Consider the following 17,228-nt stretch of genomic DNA (forward strand, 5'->3'; position numbering starts at 1 on the left):
ACAGTTCGAGGACTCTAGAACCACTTACCTTTTTCAGGTAACTTCACTTATAGACAGCCTGTTGGATTCGAGGGCCACTAATAAAAACCATCAGTGAGTGTGGTCCTAAGGACCCTTGCACCACATTCAGATAGGAGAGCCTATAGAAACTGATGTTCCTAGAGGCACCCAAGAGTTCAGCTGAGACCAAGAAATTGCAGAATAGCAGCTCAGGTTTTACAGTATATCGCTTTATTTTGCGTTCTCAACATCGTCACAGTACTAGTTTTACATCAATGGGGTTTGTCTACTTAGAAACAGAATGCATAATAAAATAAGAGCACTCCTCCCTTCCCTTTAACTTCAAAAGTGGGCTGTGAGTGTGAGAGTACAGGAGCGTCTCAGGAAATAAGTCAGAAGCAGTGTTAACTGTGTAACAGTTGGCTGTTCATCTCTAGATCCTATGATAATTCAGTCCTGTCGGAGGCAGAGAGAAGCAGTTAATGATTATGTAAGTATCAGAGGGGAGCAGGAATGCAGCTTTAATGTAACTGCAGACATTGAGTAGTAATAATAATAATAATAATAATAATAATAATTTACAGACTATTTACATATGTTTTCTTATTCTTTACTACCCACCCTTAAAATGTTTCCTCCATTTCAGACCCTCTATATCAAGCTACATTAGATTTTCCCAGATGGATTTGCTATTTACACTCAGCAGTATACTGCCATGTCTTTAGACTGTACAGTGGAAACAGAGGTGAAATGCATGCCGGAGGAGAATGACACAACTTTCAATGAAAAGACACACTAGCAGGCCAGAAATCATCTAAATGTAAACAAGCATCAGTCGGACAAATCAAAGCTACATTGAGTGTTTAGTCAAGCCCGCTGCTCAATAGAACACTTAAAAAAGAAAAAAGAAAAAGAAAAGACAAGAAAAAAGAAAGCGGTAGGCATCAATGGCATGCAACAAAGCACCTCACACGGAATCTGGAGAGGTTTCACGACAGATCGGTCGTCTGAAGGAAGTGGAGGGTTGTGACTGAAAGCACATGTTTAATATTCAGTGTTCAACAAAGCTTGGTTTCTTCTTGGCTGGTGTCTGCACCGTTGTTCCATAACATTGAATTAGTAATCAGACTTACTGTGGGTCTGAGGACAGAAGTAGTGATTAGTCAACTGTGGTTTTGTGGTGGGTCGATTCAGTTTGGTCCCTACTTATTTGGTACTGATGTAAAATGTAATGACCATGCTATATTGGCACTTTTCTGACTAGAACCTAAAGTACGCTCAATTAAATGCTGTAAATGCTGTATGTTTGACAGATCGGAGACAAATATTAGATTTTAGAGTAGCCTACAGTACTTAAAGCCTGCAAAATACATTTTGAATCAAGACCGACATTTTAAATATGGTACCACTGTCTAATACGCATCTTTTTTAGAGGCTTTGCAGGTTGTAGCTAACAAGCAATTGGTAAGAGGAATATTTGGGTTGCCAGGTTGTGAAAAATGTGTCTGGCAGGTTTATCCTCCTCCAGTGAGGTCTTGTCAGAAACGCCAGTGTCAATACATATATGGCATTTGCTGTAAGAAACAGCAGCTGTGCTCTTAATGTTTTATTTCATAAACGTGAAGACATTTTGTGTGTTGTTCAATGGAAACCCTGCAAAGCATAGCAGCTGCTTTGTCTTTATACTCATTTAGTTGGATGTTTACATTCAGTATGTCTCACCAAAATGCATTCTGAGTATTCACGAGGTCGGACAAGCATGTTCAGTACATTATCTTCCTCATCAAACATTTACAAAGCTGATTTTTTGGTTTATTTTAGATCGTACAGTGTTTACACGTATGTTTTTTAGTTTGCAGACCTCTCCACTGCCCTGCTATGATCATTTGGGTTTCGCAGCCAAAAACAAGCTGGTCTTCTGATCGACAGCAAATATGACTAACATTGGCAGAGGATAAACACCAGCCTCTGGGATTTTTTCAGAACATGGCAACCCAAAATTTGTTCTTATGAATGGCTTATTAAAATGTATAAAACATTAAGAAATTACTTATTAACAATCTATAAAGTTATTAGATAATTACGTTTATTAATCAGCCCTTTAAAGCCTTAATGAAGGGTGCCATATTGGAAAGCGGTACCTTGAAAACTTGAACCTTTAGGAAAGAGGTATCTAAGAATATTGATGTACTGGACACTCGACAAGTGTGAGCCACTGGCAGAGACAGATGATAAATATGAAGATAAAAGAGTTCCATTCATTACACTCATGGCTGTCTGTCCAATCAATCTGATTTCCAGATGACAGAGTACACCTTTCATCACGCCTGCTCTATCTTTCCTCTCACGGCTGTGATAACATCCAGCTTTAACTACTGTTGTACACTAAAGATCCAGTAAACTACTGTATGTGGATCAGGAAAAGATACAGATTTGGTTATCCTCTGGAGTGACACAAATACATAGCTGACTTCAGTTAGCTGTAATTGAAGAAGTCAAAACTATTCTACCATTCATTTTTAACAACTGTCAACTGTAACACTGATATAGTCTGGGAATACACAATAGCTAGAAAATAGCCTCGAAATACATTGTTACATGCAATTATTTTCTTTGACATTCTTTATCAGTGTGGAAGGTCCAGTCCCTCCAAACCCATGTGGATACTTGTACTTCACCGAAACATTGAGGAAGAAATGACAAAGGACGTTGGGGAAAAAAGACAAAACTGACAGAGCTAACATAATGGAACAACCACCAGATTTGCTCTTACACAAAAAGTAAATACATATTGCACAGACAAGTAAAAAAACACACACAATCAATCTCATAGTCTTTAAGTGGATACAGACTAACTTCAGCCATTGATATTAACTAAGTAGAACAAGTGCTGTGTCTATCACTTTCAACAGAAAATATGCTCCAGCACACCAGCCCCCTGCCTCCGCTCTGCACACACCACAGATGCTGTGCACAGGATGGCTGGGAGGTACAACCAGCCATCCCATAATATGTCAGAAAGACGATTGATATAAAACTGACATTTGTGGTGAGTGAAGCAAAGAGTACTATCACCATCACAAAATGATAATTATTGATTTTTGTACTGTGGCGTCCGTGCGGCTCCGAGGAAAAGTCCGATGGAGGGAGCACACAGCACTGCACGACGTGCTCGCTGCTCCGGAGACGCACAATGAAACCAAAGAGGGACAGGGCACACTCAGCCAGCTGAGAGCCTCCACGTCAGGAGAGACACTGAAACAGTCATGTTGCTGTTTCCCCGCTGCACAGTTCGCACAGACTCCTTCAGTTTCCAATGAAAAAACACCAAAAACCTCCTCCTCCTCCTGCAGAACGGACTTGAAGAACCCCGCCAGGCTGCAGTACAACATATAGAGCATTTTATATAGTTTATCGGACTCTAAAAAAATAGATAAAAAAATAAAATGATGTCGGACAAGCAGCCAGTACTGAAGGGCGGACATTCAGATGAATCTGTTTGCTCAGCAGCTCGCTGTGGCTTCCTTTTTCCAGAGCAGGAGAGACGACCCCGAACCAAAGACAAGTGCGGCGGATGAGACTGTGTGCAGGCCGGGTGCACGTCTGCACCAGCCTTCAACAGTCTTCACACAGTTCTAACTCAAAGGCAACCACATACAGTAGTGTTCCAGCTTACTGAATTCCCTAACTATTAAAATCTTTGATTGTTTTCCTAACAGTGAAACTATGCCACCTATGTGCGAGTAGAATACTGAGAAGTTTTAATTGATGCCATTTGTTCTGTAATAATAATAATTAGAATAATAACAGTTGATATTATTTTACAAAATACTATGCACAATATACATAAAGCATTTTTGTGACTAAATTAGTAAATGATTCAATAATTGGCACATTAATCACTGCTAAAAGAGATATCACAGTGCACTGTGAGCTACCGCTACATTAAATACTCGTACAGCTACTGCTGAGGATGACCGTCTGTCTGTCTGTCTGTCTGTTCAGCCAAACCACCCTCACACTAGATAAAATCACTTTGTAGGCATTAAAGTCAAGATTACTATTCACTTTGTGTGTAAAATACTAGTAAGCAGGATATTTGATCATGTTCCTTTACTTTACTGAGGAGAAACAGTAGTTGTGGTCTTTGTGCATGCTTTTGTGTTGCTTTCTGTTGCTCTTGAAGCAGGCAAACACGACTTATGACCTGAAATGAAACGAAAGGAGCAACCAGAAAAGAAACGTGTTTATATTGAATAAACTGCCCCAGTGACAAAAGATGCTGAAGGAGGCACAGGATCTCGTCTGGCTTCACATCCCCAGACTAACGATGCACAGTGCGACCGTCACGTCAGCGCGAGCCTCGGAATAAAATCAGAGTTCAGTCAGGGAGCTCGGAGAGCCCCTGTGCACCTCAGACCACCGTACTGATACCGCTGTGCTTGGGCTTGGTGCTGCTGGTTGCCTGGGGGGGTGCTGACGGCGGGCCGTGGTGGTGGGAGCCATGAGCCGGGTGGGAGGAGAGTGGCGGGTGGCTCCCGTGGCCGTGCTGCGGGTGAGGCGGGTAGGGCTGCTGCTGGCCGTGAGAAGGGGGCGGGTGGTACTGGTGTGGAGGGTGCTGCAAGTGGGCTGGCGGGTGATAGTGGTGGTGGTGGTGGTAAGGCGGGGGGTTCTGGGTCATGTGGCAGAACTGGGCGTGATGCATGGGGACCGGCGTGTCCGTCTCCACCCGGGCGGTGTGGTGCAGGTTGGCGGGGTGAGGGGTGTGGGAGATGAGGGTGGGGTGCAGGGGCTGCGGGGTGGGGCTGGGGGACTTGATCCGCCTGGTGCCAAACAAAGATCCGAGCAGCGAAGAGGAGTTGGGCAGGGACTGGCCGCTGTGGCGGGAAGGGCAGTCTCGGTTGGAGGGGGTTCTCCGCCGCATGTGAGGACTGCTAATGATGGACCCCTGCAAGAGAGAGGACACAGATCACAACAGAGACACAGCGAGTCCAGCAGGAACAGAACAAGAGTCAAGGTATACTTGCTGCGGATTCAAATTTCATTGCGTTTTTAAGGATCAAAAGGCTTATTTGTGGAAAGAAAAGCACATGATCCCTGTTGCTTTGGCTTCTGCAGCGTGCTTGTCAAATTCCTCGCACAGCAGCACCGACTCCACGACCAGCTACAGCTGATCTCAAATCTCACACGATTGCCTGTGCTGCCTTGTGGAAAAGCTTCTCCATTTCCTTTTCCGGTTCACTGCCTTTGTTTGTCTATCCATGCTAACGTCTCACGGTCGGCTCTCTCTAAATGGTTTCGGGGGCTCAGTTTGCTGAGCTCGTCGGAGCCTGTGCTGTCTGCACTGTCATGAACTGCTTCTTCTGTAAGTCTTCAGACTCTCGCTCTGACTGCTGATGCTGCTTTGAGCTCCTGCCACTCTTATATCTGGTTTCCAAGGTTACGGTATCCTCTCTAATTTTCATGTGCCCTCACATTATAGAACAATCTGAAACCACAGCCTGTATACAGCACACACATTTGTATGCAGTGCTGTGAAGTTTAGGTTCACTGTGAGTGCACTACTGAGTTAACTGATGTTTATGCACTCCCACTCAGCAGGACAAACACAAATTTAGGCAGCTTTTTATGAGGGCAAAACAACACAGAATAACCAGATACATACAGAACGATCTAAACATGACCTCAAAAGCACTCATTGTGGTTTGTGACGTAAAAGAAATGAAGCAGATCTGTCAGAGCCATGCAAAACATGCAAACTAAACTATTCATCGGTAGATCCAGTGTTTGAATGAACTGATCAGAGCCTGACTCCTGCAGTGACTTGCTCAGAAAAGGGTTGATGGTACTGTCGGATTATCAGACTGCTTTGACAATAGGAGAACGGCATGTTTTTAATTGTATTCTCTGACGTACGTGGATTATTTTAACAACAGGGTATTCCTTTTTTAAAAGGCCACAATGACCGAAAAGATTAGAGAAAATCTATCGATGCATTCTGTATTCATGCAATTCATGCAGCTTATCATAGCACAAGCTGTCTGTGACAGTTCTAGTAGTGTCAGTGTTTCAAGGGTGGACCAGTGGGTGCTAAAAGGTTCAATGAGAAACTGTCAATACAGAGTGCAGGTTGTTCATCTTTGCACTTTGTGTGGGTGCTGTTGGCAGAAACACTGAGTTTCATTTTATATACTGAATACTGACACACAAAGCAGTCTCAAAAGCAGAGGACACAGGGACCTGTGCCCCATTCTTCATATGTGGCTAACAGCTGACTTCATTAACTGTGGTTACTATACCAATCTTAAGGATTTTTGAAGAACTGAAGTCACCAACAATTAGATCAAGCTAACCCAGATAGCCACAAACAAATGGCCCGGGTCACTCACACTGTCTGGCTTGTGGGAGTGTGCAGTATATTAATAGTGTAACATCTGTGCCTCTGTTCACTGCAGTACACCGCTGGCTAAGTATAACAATAAAAAAGGAAAGGGGAGGAACGTCTTGTCAAGGTCAGGGGTCAATGAAAGGAAGCCGTGCGAGTCGGTCACTTCAAACTGTGCGACATGCAGTGGCTGGAACTGACAAAGCACAGCCAGGTTCACTTCCAGCAAACAAAAAAAAGGACAAAATTCAGGCGACAGCTAAAAATCTACGACTCCACTACACAAAAGAGGATGACTCAAAGGTGAGAGTGTAACATGAACACAAAGCAGCCCTAACGTGAGTCAGTGTCAGTCAGTGTATTAGTCATCTCATGCTGTGTGCATCGGGGGTTAACATGTGTCAGCCACAGCGGATCATTCCGGTTCAGCCCAGTGCATGCACAGTGCACGACGAAACACCACCAAAACAGAAAAAACTCAAACTACAAAGAAACAAAAAACAGACACTTGTGTGTTCGGAGCGAACAACATGAAGTCAGAGGACAGCTCAGCATCCACTGCATCCTACTTACTTCCATATTGCTGTCTAGTGATCCTGCACTGCTGCGTCTCCCACGCTTGCCTGCCCAGGACATGTAACATGACAGATTAGACACGCCTGGCAAACACGTGAAGGTGCACATATCCCTTCTGTCCAATATGGTGGGGTGGGGGGGTGCTAACACCCTAAGGTGATGAAAGTGGCACATGACTAGCTAGCAGCAGACTGTCACTATGGCAAAGGGAGGAGAAGAAGGACTAAAGCAAAGGGAGGAAGCAAGTCACTGCTACAACTCCACAACAAGGTTAGGCTCTTGGGTAATTTAAGATTAAGATTTCTCAACGTGTCTATACTGCAACATGAAGCACAGCTGGCAGGAGACTTTCCATCAGTAGAGATTTGCAATCTGGCTGGAGTAAAATACTTTAGCACATCCTTTAAGTTACAAGACTCACAAGAGACACATTAAAAAAGAACGGTCAATATCGAAGCAGCAGAGGCTATCCTGAATTTTAGTCCGGATTATGTGTCACAATCTAAAAACAGTGGATCCTACATTTCCCATAATGCAACCAATGATGCTTCTTTATTTGACCCTCCCTGTCTGGTAAGTGTCCACATCTTTCAAACTCCATGCCTCCAGTTTCTAATAGAGGATTTTTTTTTTTTTAAATTTAAAGTCTCCGAGACAAGACTGAGACTACCCTGATGACATCATCAGGGTTCTCCGGAGCCACAGAGGGGCTGAGTAATACTCCCCATAACTGGCAAGCTGGCCCCATGTATACTTGTAAACCTGTGAGGAGTAGAGTTCTCATTATGGGTAGAGGAAGCGGTATTAATATGAGTCACTTTTAAGTAAACCAAAATAAACCTCAGATCTTGTAAATGTAACTTTAACTGAGTGATGCACAAACAGCTCCTAAAGGAAACAGAGGCCTTCAAAATCCAGCTCTGATCAGGCTCTATAAAGACCCAAAACGCATCAAAAGCAAGCATCTAAATTCATTCACCGATGTTTCTTTGCCAGTCTGAACCCGTTGTTGAGCTCTCTGAGTGTGTTTGTGCAGAGCAGCCCTGCAGCGTGGAGGCGACTCTCTGCACCCCGCCTGAATCAACCACACAACATTAATTCCTCTTACCGCTAAGATGCTCAAATTGATCACAGTGACCTACATAGCGCTGCCTCCTCCCCCGCCAGTGACACAGGATTATTAGTTGATAGCCTCTAGTAAATTACACCTGGGCCCATTTGCAAACACACCCATCTCTATCTCCTTGCGTGCGCGGCTTCATGGCTCAGGGGTTGTGTTCACTGACAGACTCTGCATTGGCAGGTCGGCTGCAGCAAGCTGCCAAACCAAACTGCACAGGAACAGGAACTCCACTTCTCCCAAGTTTCCAATTCAGTTAACACCCAAAAGGAGTGAAGAGCATCATGCCAGCATCAAGCCTGGGTATAAACCCTACTTTGTCTAGGAGAGGGATAAGACGTGGGATAGCACGTTACAATGGCAACCCCCGATTTTACCTGCATCCGAGAGGTCACGTAAGGAGCTGCTGAGGGCGCTCCTCTTCAAACCTTCGCCGATGGCGTAGCTGTCGTCGAGGCTTGCTCGGCTCAGGTTGCCGTTGCCTGTTTCCTTCTTTAACCCTGAAGTCTGGGACATGCTGGGCCTCACCACTCCCTTCTGTTTTTCTAGCTCAGCTGTGGAGGAGACACACATGCAGTGTTAACAGAAATCCAGACTCTTTTTTTAAATGTTTTATTTGACTAACATAAGATGGATATTTGCCAGGCACAGGTATCTAAAGAAAAACCTTTAACTTTTACTGACATTCTATCCGATACTTCTCCATCTCTTGGACTTCAGCAATAGATTCTCGCAAATCGTCAGTGAACTTTTTGCGGTCCTGAGGATTGGGCGCATTGAAGTTGATGAGGACTTTGATGTCAGCTCCGGGAATGGCCGAGGTCAGACGGACTCCATTGGGATAATCTGAAGAGTGGCGATATCAACACTTAAACGCGCAGGTCACTGAGGGCGTCCACAGAAATAGGCTGCTTCCATAACAGACAGCACTTCTGCTACCATTAAGGTGTCAGTACGCTTGAAACAAAATGCTTGTTGGATCATCAAACACTGTCTGAAACCCCCTCTCTCTTCAGACACCAGGCGAGGGCGCCTGTCTGACAACCACGCCCACTTCCTGCAGGGATTGATGTGCGGATCAGGATCTCTCTCTCAAACTTTCTTTTTACAAATGACAGCAAAACTGCCAGCTCATTTGAGGAGAGACTGTCTCAGAAGTGTAATGTACAAATGATCAAGTAGGGTCCCTCTCCATGACGACAGGGTTTTCACCCTGCCACTCCATACAGTCATGAACTCCTCAGCCTTTAGATGTGTTCTTGCACAAGCTAGTTTGTTTGAAGCACACTGATGCCTTTACAAAGAGCTAACACTAAAGTCTCCACGGCACTTACACTGATTCTCGAAGAGCAGCACTTGCATGCCATAAAGTGAGAAGGACTGCCGAAAGCTGTACGTCACAGAGTTCTTCTTCTTTTGGAAAATTTTAGTAACCTATGAAAAAAGGAGAGCATATACTGTGGTTTAGACTCTTTCAGCGGAATGCCCAAGTGTGTTCTCAATGTGCTGGAAGAATAATGTCTACCGTACCACCAGCAGGTCATTAAACAGGAAGATCTCCCTTTGGTGCAGGCCCAACTTTTGTGGTTTGTTGGGGTCGGGCACTTCAAAAAGTCTGCAGTAACAGACCAGTCTCCTGTGGGGAAGGGATAGTACCTGCACACACAGCACAGCATCATTTCTGAGTTGGTCTCTCGTTGCCTCACTGAGGCTTTCAAGGTAGACTGGCAAAAATATAAGTTTATGAATTCCACAGTGTTTACATCTGTTCCATAAAGACTCTGGGTATTTCACAAATATTTCCACTCAACCATACGATGCAGATGACAGAAAGAGTAATACTTACACAGCCCAGACCATGGTGTAACGAGCCGATCTGTGTGAGTGAGAGATACGCACCAGAGTTATTTCACAGGGCTCAGTGAACACATACGGAAACTTTCAATTTCACTATACATCAAAGGAAAGACATTCCAAGTAATGTGCGAAAAGAAATACGGGCCAAATATAAAATCACGAGAACTAGTTTCATGGATCACAGAGCAAACATTTATGTATCGCTCACATTACTCTTTTAATATGTTGTGTTGCCGGCTTGTGTTGACCTTTATGATCGTGACATCGTCGAGGTGCCTTGGACTTCTGCTGATTTGTGCCACTAAAGTGGAGTTAGTTTGATGAAAAGGACATCAGTGGACGGAAGGGAAGGGGTTTCAAATGAATGCTTTTCACGATCATTGGGTGTGAGCCTGTTTGTCTCATTTATTAATACAGGGCTTGTCAGACGGCACTTCACTTAGGCCAAAAGACATATTACAGTCATTCAGTGTGAGGGTCTCTGGCCATGAAGAATCGATGAGTCACACAGCGAAGAAAGTAAAGAATGCTCCTTCATTTCTGTTCATTTTTAGAGGATGTTGGTCATGAATAAGCGAGTGCTCTGCGACAGCTCAGAGGTACATTGGGTAATGTGGTTCTGCATGCTCCTGCTAGATTCAGCTCTTGAATGGAGGCGGAAGATAAAAGTGGTCACAGTCGATGTGCAGCAGCTCAAGGGCAAACTCAAACTCACCGGCTTTTTTCCAACAATGAGTTTTTCCACTTTCTGAACCTGGGACACATGGTCTTCATTAGTCTTGAGCTCTCGCTTGCGAATCCGCTCATATATCCCTACCAGCATCTCTCTGGGGATGTCCTCCCCATCATCCACTCCTGTCAGAGGATGAGAGGCAAAGAGAGAGCAAAAGAGAAGGATTAATGATTAATTCACAGATTTACGAGAGCTGATGAACCCGTGAATTGACTTGCATACCGCTGCACTGCACATATTTCTCACAGTACAGACAGAAATGTCCTTCAGAGCTCTCTGAGGACGAGTATTTATCCTCCACTCAATACTGTACTTTAATTACTGACACTCCAATAGGCAGAGAAATGAGTTAGCCATGCCACAAAGCCCCCTCTAATACCCTCAAAATCTGTTGAGGGCAACTAAAAAGTGCTTTGCCTCAACAGCAGGGCTTTCTTGACCATGACTTACACACACACACACACACACACACACACACACACACACACACACACACACAAATATATTATTGACACAGCCATTAATCAAGGCACAGTGCATGCACAAAACCCAATTTGAGCAGAATATTAATACATAAGGTGGACGGGGTGCAGGACGGGAGAACAAAGTACCTCGAAGGTTCTTAACAAAGTCCTCCAGCTTCATCTTCCTCTCGGGCTTGACGTTGGGGCTGTACATGTCTGTGTTGAGGAGGATGATGGCAAAGGCCAGGATGAAGATGGTGTCTGGGTTCCTGAACTGTCGCACCACACCGGGGTTGCAGATGCAGTATCGTTGGCTGTGAGGAGGATATTGAACACGGAAAATTTAGAGTCGAATTAAACTGAACTGAAATTGTGCTTGCTGAGAAATTGATATATATTTCCTCTGTGTTTCTTTTAAAATGTAATCTCCAACAAGAGTCATCTTAATCTATTATTGTTCTGCTGTCCCCTATGTTATTGGTACAGATGAACAATGCTGGTACTGATTGACTGATGAAACAGCTAGTGGATGATGATGCTAGTCATCAAGCTAGGCTGTCAGGCTTCATTGACACATCACAGTGGGTTTTCTCGAAAGACTAACAGATGTGTGGCTTTTTGAATGGAATGAAGTAATGCCCTGTACTGATATGTATTTCAGTCCATCGTACACTGCGGAAGTCCTCCTAACAAAGCTGGCTCTCTCTTGTCACTCAACTGATGTCATAAGAAACGCCCACTAAAAGGCATTTTTCCACTAATATGTCCAAAAAATGATGATATCCTTTTGTAAAAAACAGTTAAAAACTATGCCCTTTTGTCATTATCGGTTCTACTTTATTCCATTAAAAGTGAGGAATATTACTGTAAAGTACTTGGACACAGCACTAACATTAGATCCAACAGAACACAGGAGACAGATAGTTTGTCATTGTGGAGATCAAGGACAAAGTCAAAATACCTTAATGTTCCCTGTTACTTCCTCTTATGGGCAGGAATATCAATATCAATACAGACATTGAGCTCGCTACCATCTGAGCTGCGGTCATATACAGTTAAATAATGCTTCATAGCCTCAAGTCAAAAGCACAATGAGCCAGTACCACTGAAGACTGTCAATACAGCCTGCAGCCATCAGACAGGCCCTTTAACGGCTTTCTGAGCCACCATAAAGTGAATTCATGATCATATCTGGACTGTGCTGCAGGCAAGTGCCAGATGATCTGTTATCATTATCTCCCCAATGCAACAGTGGCTGTGGTGTTTACTGAGGCTGAAATGTCCTTGCTCCGTGCTGATCGAAGCTAATTCTCCGTGGGCATGGAGCACCTTTCTACCACAGGTTCGGAGTAAATAAATGAGGGGGCAAATAACATCCATCAGCAGCCCTGAGGGAGGTTTTCCTCAACTTTTTGAACTAATTTTCTCTAAATTATTTTTTGCAAAGACCTGGTGGAACAGTGTCTGCGTTCAGCATGGCTTTGTACTGCTCCTCCTTTGCCTCAGAGTGTTAAAGGAAGACGGTGACTTTTTGGTGTCACTTGTTTTAGAGGGTAATGGTGTTGTTGCATGTGCATCCATTATTCATACACGCTGTGTTGGTGGAAAATACTAGACCTGGCAATGAACCTGGTAACGATCACCCTGTTACATAATCCTCAGTTAGTCTAAGTTGATGCAAGACCCTAATTCCGAAAACCTCCATTTGCTCCTCCTTGTTGTGGAAAAACTACATGACTTGAGGTGATTACTGTCATGATCCAGCCATCAGTGAGCCTGAGCTGGAGATAAAACCCCGGCGAGGAGTTTCTTACCTGTAGGCCTCTATTAGCCGCTCAACCTTCTGAGCTTCTCCCTGCACTCTGATGTGTGCCTGGAATTTCCTGAGTGCTTCGTCCAGCTCCATCGCTGAGAAGTCCATTTCATCAACCACGCAGCTGGTGGAAAACATACGATTAAGCAAAGTGGGAAATACACTACATAAAATACAATTATATAGGAAAATACATACAATCCTTTCAAACAGGAATAACTTGTTTGTTCAAGAAAGCTGCATTAGATTCAGTAATGTGTAACTGTCTGTAATTTGTGGGACTACATTCATCAACTGCAGCTATTGTTCCACAATTACAGCTCCTTGATCATTTTCACATTCATAAATATGACATAAATATGGCTGCTGCTATCAGGCAGAACATCTCCAAAATCAATATTTTTTCCAGAAACACAGCCTTGTTTCATCTTGATGATGTACTTTGTGGAAATTAACTGAAAAGATTCAGTTAATTTTCTACAAACATACTTTCTGCATTTTTTCCCTTTTTTCTTTGCTTCCTTGTTTAAAAATGTAATTCCTATAGATAGACATCCAGCTGCAAGTCGCTATCAGTAGCCTAATTAAACTTTTTATACTTGAGTACATTCCACTGCAAACACATTTACTTTTACTAAAAGCAGCGCTTATCATTTTTTGGCTCCACATCACACAAATATCTGACATATTATCACCTTGTTAATGCTAATGAGTTAGCAAATAGTTGTCTGTCTGTGGTCTGGTGTTGAGCAAATACTCTACAGCGGGTTCAACGGCTTTTTAGCTGGGTGATACGATTCTGTGGGTGGGTCACAGGAAGCAACTTCTTTAAGTACACACTGTCATTTGCCTGCTGTTCATTTAAAAGTATTGATTATTGCAGGTTTTAATGCAGGAATTGCAGGTTCAATGGTAAGTTTTCCACTGTGATACTGACACTTCTATTTAAATAAAGGGAGAACGTTTTCCTCAGCTGAGGTGAGGATTGTGACTGAGCCCTGATACCTTGCATGTCAGGATTTATAGACATTTTCTCAAGGAGCCCTTTAGATTTGCCTGTCAAACTGACACTGACGGCCCTTTTCTGGCCTTATCCTCCACTGAATCTCAATGGGCTCAGATAGAGCTGCTGTGCTTCCAGTGTGTTTCAGATAAGTCTGTCCACTTTAGAGTATAAGTATAAAGTAGAGGCGCTATTTGAATGATGCAAAGAATCTATACTGGAAAATATGATCTTTAACGCTTCCCTTCTCTATAAAAGGGACTGACGAATATAAATGGGGTCTGTATGTTTATCTGAGCATCACAGGAATTTCCTGACTGGATTCTATTTCTGCTTACTTCCTGGGTGTAACTTGAGTCATTATTTAGCACTCGGAAACTAAAAGGCTATTTGAATGAGTGTAGACTGCAAACTGCCAACCCTATTTGCACCTAAATGATGGTTTATGTACCTGGAAGGCAGGTAAAATAAAATTCTGTGCACAGGCACGGTTGGCAAGTCAAATTAAAAGCCCGCTTTGGAGAGACTTCATGTTTTCAGGGTTGAGACAAAAAAAAAAGGTTACACAGATATTACTTGCTACAAACTCACTCGAGGACATCTCGGTTGAACTGTTTCTGTCTGTTACCCAGGAACTCGCCAATCATCTGCCTACTCAAGCCTTTCCTCTGGAGCAGGAAGTGGGCCACACCCACTGGAGTGTCTGGAACAAAGTTTCGCTCTATCAGATACTGGATGCCTTTTTCTGGTTTCCTGGAGACACAGGAGAAGGTAGAGAGAGAGAGAGACAGAGAGAGGGGAAGGGGGAAGGCGTGAGGGAGGACACAATCCAAATCTGTGATTATCCCACTGCACTTCTGCCCTGGCCTAATGTGTGTCAGATGAGGGACAGGATTTAGGGAGGCAGGGAGGGAGGTGGTGGAACGGGATGATGGCCCAGAGTGGGGAGGAGGGAGCTACTGTTCTCTGCGGTGTTGATCACAAATGATTAAAAGGAACTTAATGGCTGACTGTGAATGAAACCAAATCCAAAGTCATCTATGATTAAATGGAGTCACACAATCTCAGATGAATTGCTGTGCATGAAGTGGAGCAGAATGAGCCCCAGACTCATTTGCACTTTAAGCAGAGCAGACAGACAGTTGTGTTTCAAGCAACATCATTACATATTTATCGTGAGTTTCATGTTGGGTTCTTCAATAAAAAACAGTCAGACACTGGATCTAACTTACAGAACCTCTTCTGTCCCTCATTGGGTAAGCAGCATGTATCGGATTGTGTCTGGATCTGTGTGTGCGGCTTGCTAAAGGATCTGATGCAGTGATGTCTACGTACTTGTTGAAGAGGTTTAGGCCAATGCGATAGTGCCTCTTGCGAATGATGTCATTGCTGAATGCGGGTGAGTCCCAGCTGTTGCGAGTCTCTTTGTGGTAGGTCTGCTTGCTGAGCGTCTGCTCCCTCAGGCTGTCCCTGGACGAGGACTCAGAGCTGCAGTTTATGGTGTCATTGGAGTTGGACGTGCTGTTGATGCTGTCATTATCACCATCGGAGAAATCGGACTCCGACTTGCTCTGCCGATTTGCGGTGCCGTTGATGGCCAGGTGGGCCTCTAGCTGTCGTGGTCGATGGCGGGTGGCGTCCTCTTCCCTGGAAGGCCCTCGGGGTGGCAGGCTATGGCTGATGTGTTTGGGGCTGCTCTGCTGGTTGCTGAGGCTCCGGTCATATGCGTTCTGTCTCTTCAAAGAGCTGCGGTCAGAGCGATCGCTCAGCTCCACTGAACTGTCACTCGGAGGTTCAATGGTCAGTAAGGGTAGGTGGTCCACGCGCAAGCGCTGCTCTTGGCACTCCAGAGATGGCGTACTGCGGCAGCTGGTGTCCGTGTCACCTTTCTCGTCTTTGTGAGCCAGTGACCAGTAGTCCTGGGAAGAATTGAGGGAACGCTGACGCAAATCTGATTCTGTGCTGGAGGGCCTGTCTACAGATTGAGACAGGGGCAGTGGCGGTGACAGTTCTTCTTCATCGATGTAAAGGGTGACATCGCTGTAAGACGCGGTCATCTCGTCCAGCTTGCGGTGCTCTGAAGCACTGTGGGAAGGTTTCACCTGGCAGCTGACCTCCCGGTCCATGTCCTGGTGGCCTCTCCCTGGCTCCTGCTGGTTGTCGTCACCATGCAGACTGCGACAGTTTAGAGCATCGTCTATGGACTCAGCTAGAGATTTGACCTGCCTGGAGAAGGCATCTTCTAGCTCTGTGATAGCGTCTGTGAAGTCGCTCTGTGTCGTGGGAGTCTTGGCCTGCATGCCCATTTCCCCACCATGCTCTGACTGCACCAGTGCTCCGATTTTGGTCCCGTCATCTGTTAGCGAGACTTGTTTTCCCTCGAAATAGGAGCTGTGGACTTTTTCAGGTCCTTCGAAGGAAAACTGCATTCTCATATTGGATAGGACGATTCGTCTGGACATACGGTTCTCAGACATAGAACTTCTAAGACGCTCAAAGTTCTTGTTCATCTGGTACTGGCGGAAGGCTGTCTGGATGGTGCGGGCTGCATGCCGGGTTATGAAACGCCCACCATATTTACGCTCTAGCATCTCCACCTGCAGGAACAGAAGAAAAGCTGGTGTCATAAATGCATCTGAAAACAACTGGGAAAAGTATAAACAGTCCCTTAGCTGCGGCCTTACAGCCATCCAACCTTCTGTTTGTAATGGGACAACTCGTAATACTGATCCCAGGTGAAAACAGGGATCGAGAAGGCATACAGTGTTCTGAAAGGAATGTTTTTGGTATCTTTTAGGACACAAGTTTAAGTGATACTTGACTCAGAAGAAGAATCTCTTTATTATGCTTACAAAGGTGGCTGTAAAACAAGTGAGAAAGTTCATTCCTGACCTTCATAATAGTAGTGTGACAAAATAATCAAAGCTCAACGCACTACTAGACCTTCTAGAAGTCTCAACCTTATGTCACAGTCTTTATCAACACATGGAGTTTGCTAAATTGTCATCGAGATGGCTCAGTTAGTAAACCTTGAGTATTTGGTCACGTTTAAAAAAAAAAAAGTCATCAAGGTATTTTTTTTTTATAGGAGAAAACATCCATGGAAACTTGAGGAATAAGTAACTTCGCTGCTTTCCATCCATACTCATAGTCATCATAGTTTCACCAAAGTATGACTGAATATGCTTCTGGCAGAGCTTCAGAGCTTCAAAGAGGGTTTTTCAAGCTATATATGGTGAGTGTTTGTGACACAAAAGATAGATTTCAGCAGGTGTGC

The 17,228-nt window shown here is 44.3% G+C and overlaps 1 protein-coding gene across 6 annotated transcripts in view; it reads right to left on the reverse strand.

The window, feature by feature from the left end:
• Positions 1-209: 209 nt before the first annotated feature.
• The window catches only part of iqsec1b (IQ motif and Sec7 domain ArfGEF 1b), a 58,713-nt gene continuing 41,694 nt past the window's right edge, over positions 210-17,228 (reverse strand). For 5 of the 6 annotated variants that reach the window (XM_041946847.1, XM_041946838.1, XM_041946820.1 and 2 more), the window contains exons 3-14: positions 15,287-16,548; positions 14,543-14,704; positions 12,950-13,072; positions 11,283-11,449; positions 10,654-10,793; positions 9,928-9,957; positions 9,612-9,737; positions 9,416-9,515; positions 8,766-8,927; positions 8,459-8,635; positions 6,959-7,008; positions 210-4,948 (exon numbers count right to left, since the gene is read on the reverse strand). In XM_041946847.1, the coding sequence (XP_041802781.1) occupies positions 4,415-4,948; positions 6,959-7,008; positions 8,459-8,635; positions 8,766-8,927; positions 9,416-9,515; positions 9,612-9,737; positions 9,928-9,957; positions 10,654-10,793; positions 11,283-11,449; positions 12,950-13,072; positions 14,543-14,704; positions 15,287-16,542 (3,027 nt within the window). In that variant the 5' untranslated portion in view covers positions 16,543-16,548 and the 3' untranslated portion in view covers positions 210-4,414. The remainder of the gene's footprint in view (positions 4,949-6,958; positions 7,009-8,458; positions 8,636-8,765; positions 8,928-9,415; positions 9,516-9,611; positions 9,738-9,927; positions 9,958-10,653; positions 10,794-11,282; positions 11,450-12,949; positions 13,073-14,542; positions 14,705-15,286; positions 16,549-17,228) is intronic. The other variant, XM_041946829.1, reaches the window with a different exon arrangement.

This window comes from Chelmon rostratus, chromosome 2 (assembly GCF_017976325.1).
Source record: "Chelmon rostratus isolate fCheRos1 chromosome 2, fCheRos1.pri, whole genome shotgun sequence".
Lineage (NCBI taxonomy): Eukaryota > Metazoa > Chordata > Actinopteri > Chaetodontiformes > Chaetodontidae > Chelmon > Chelmon rostratus.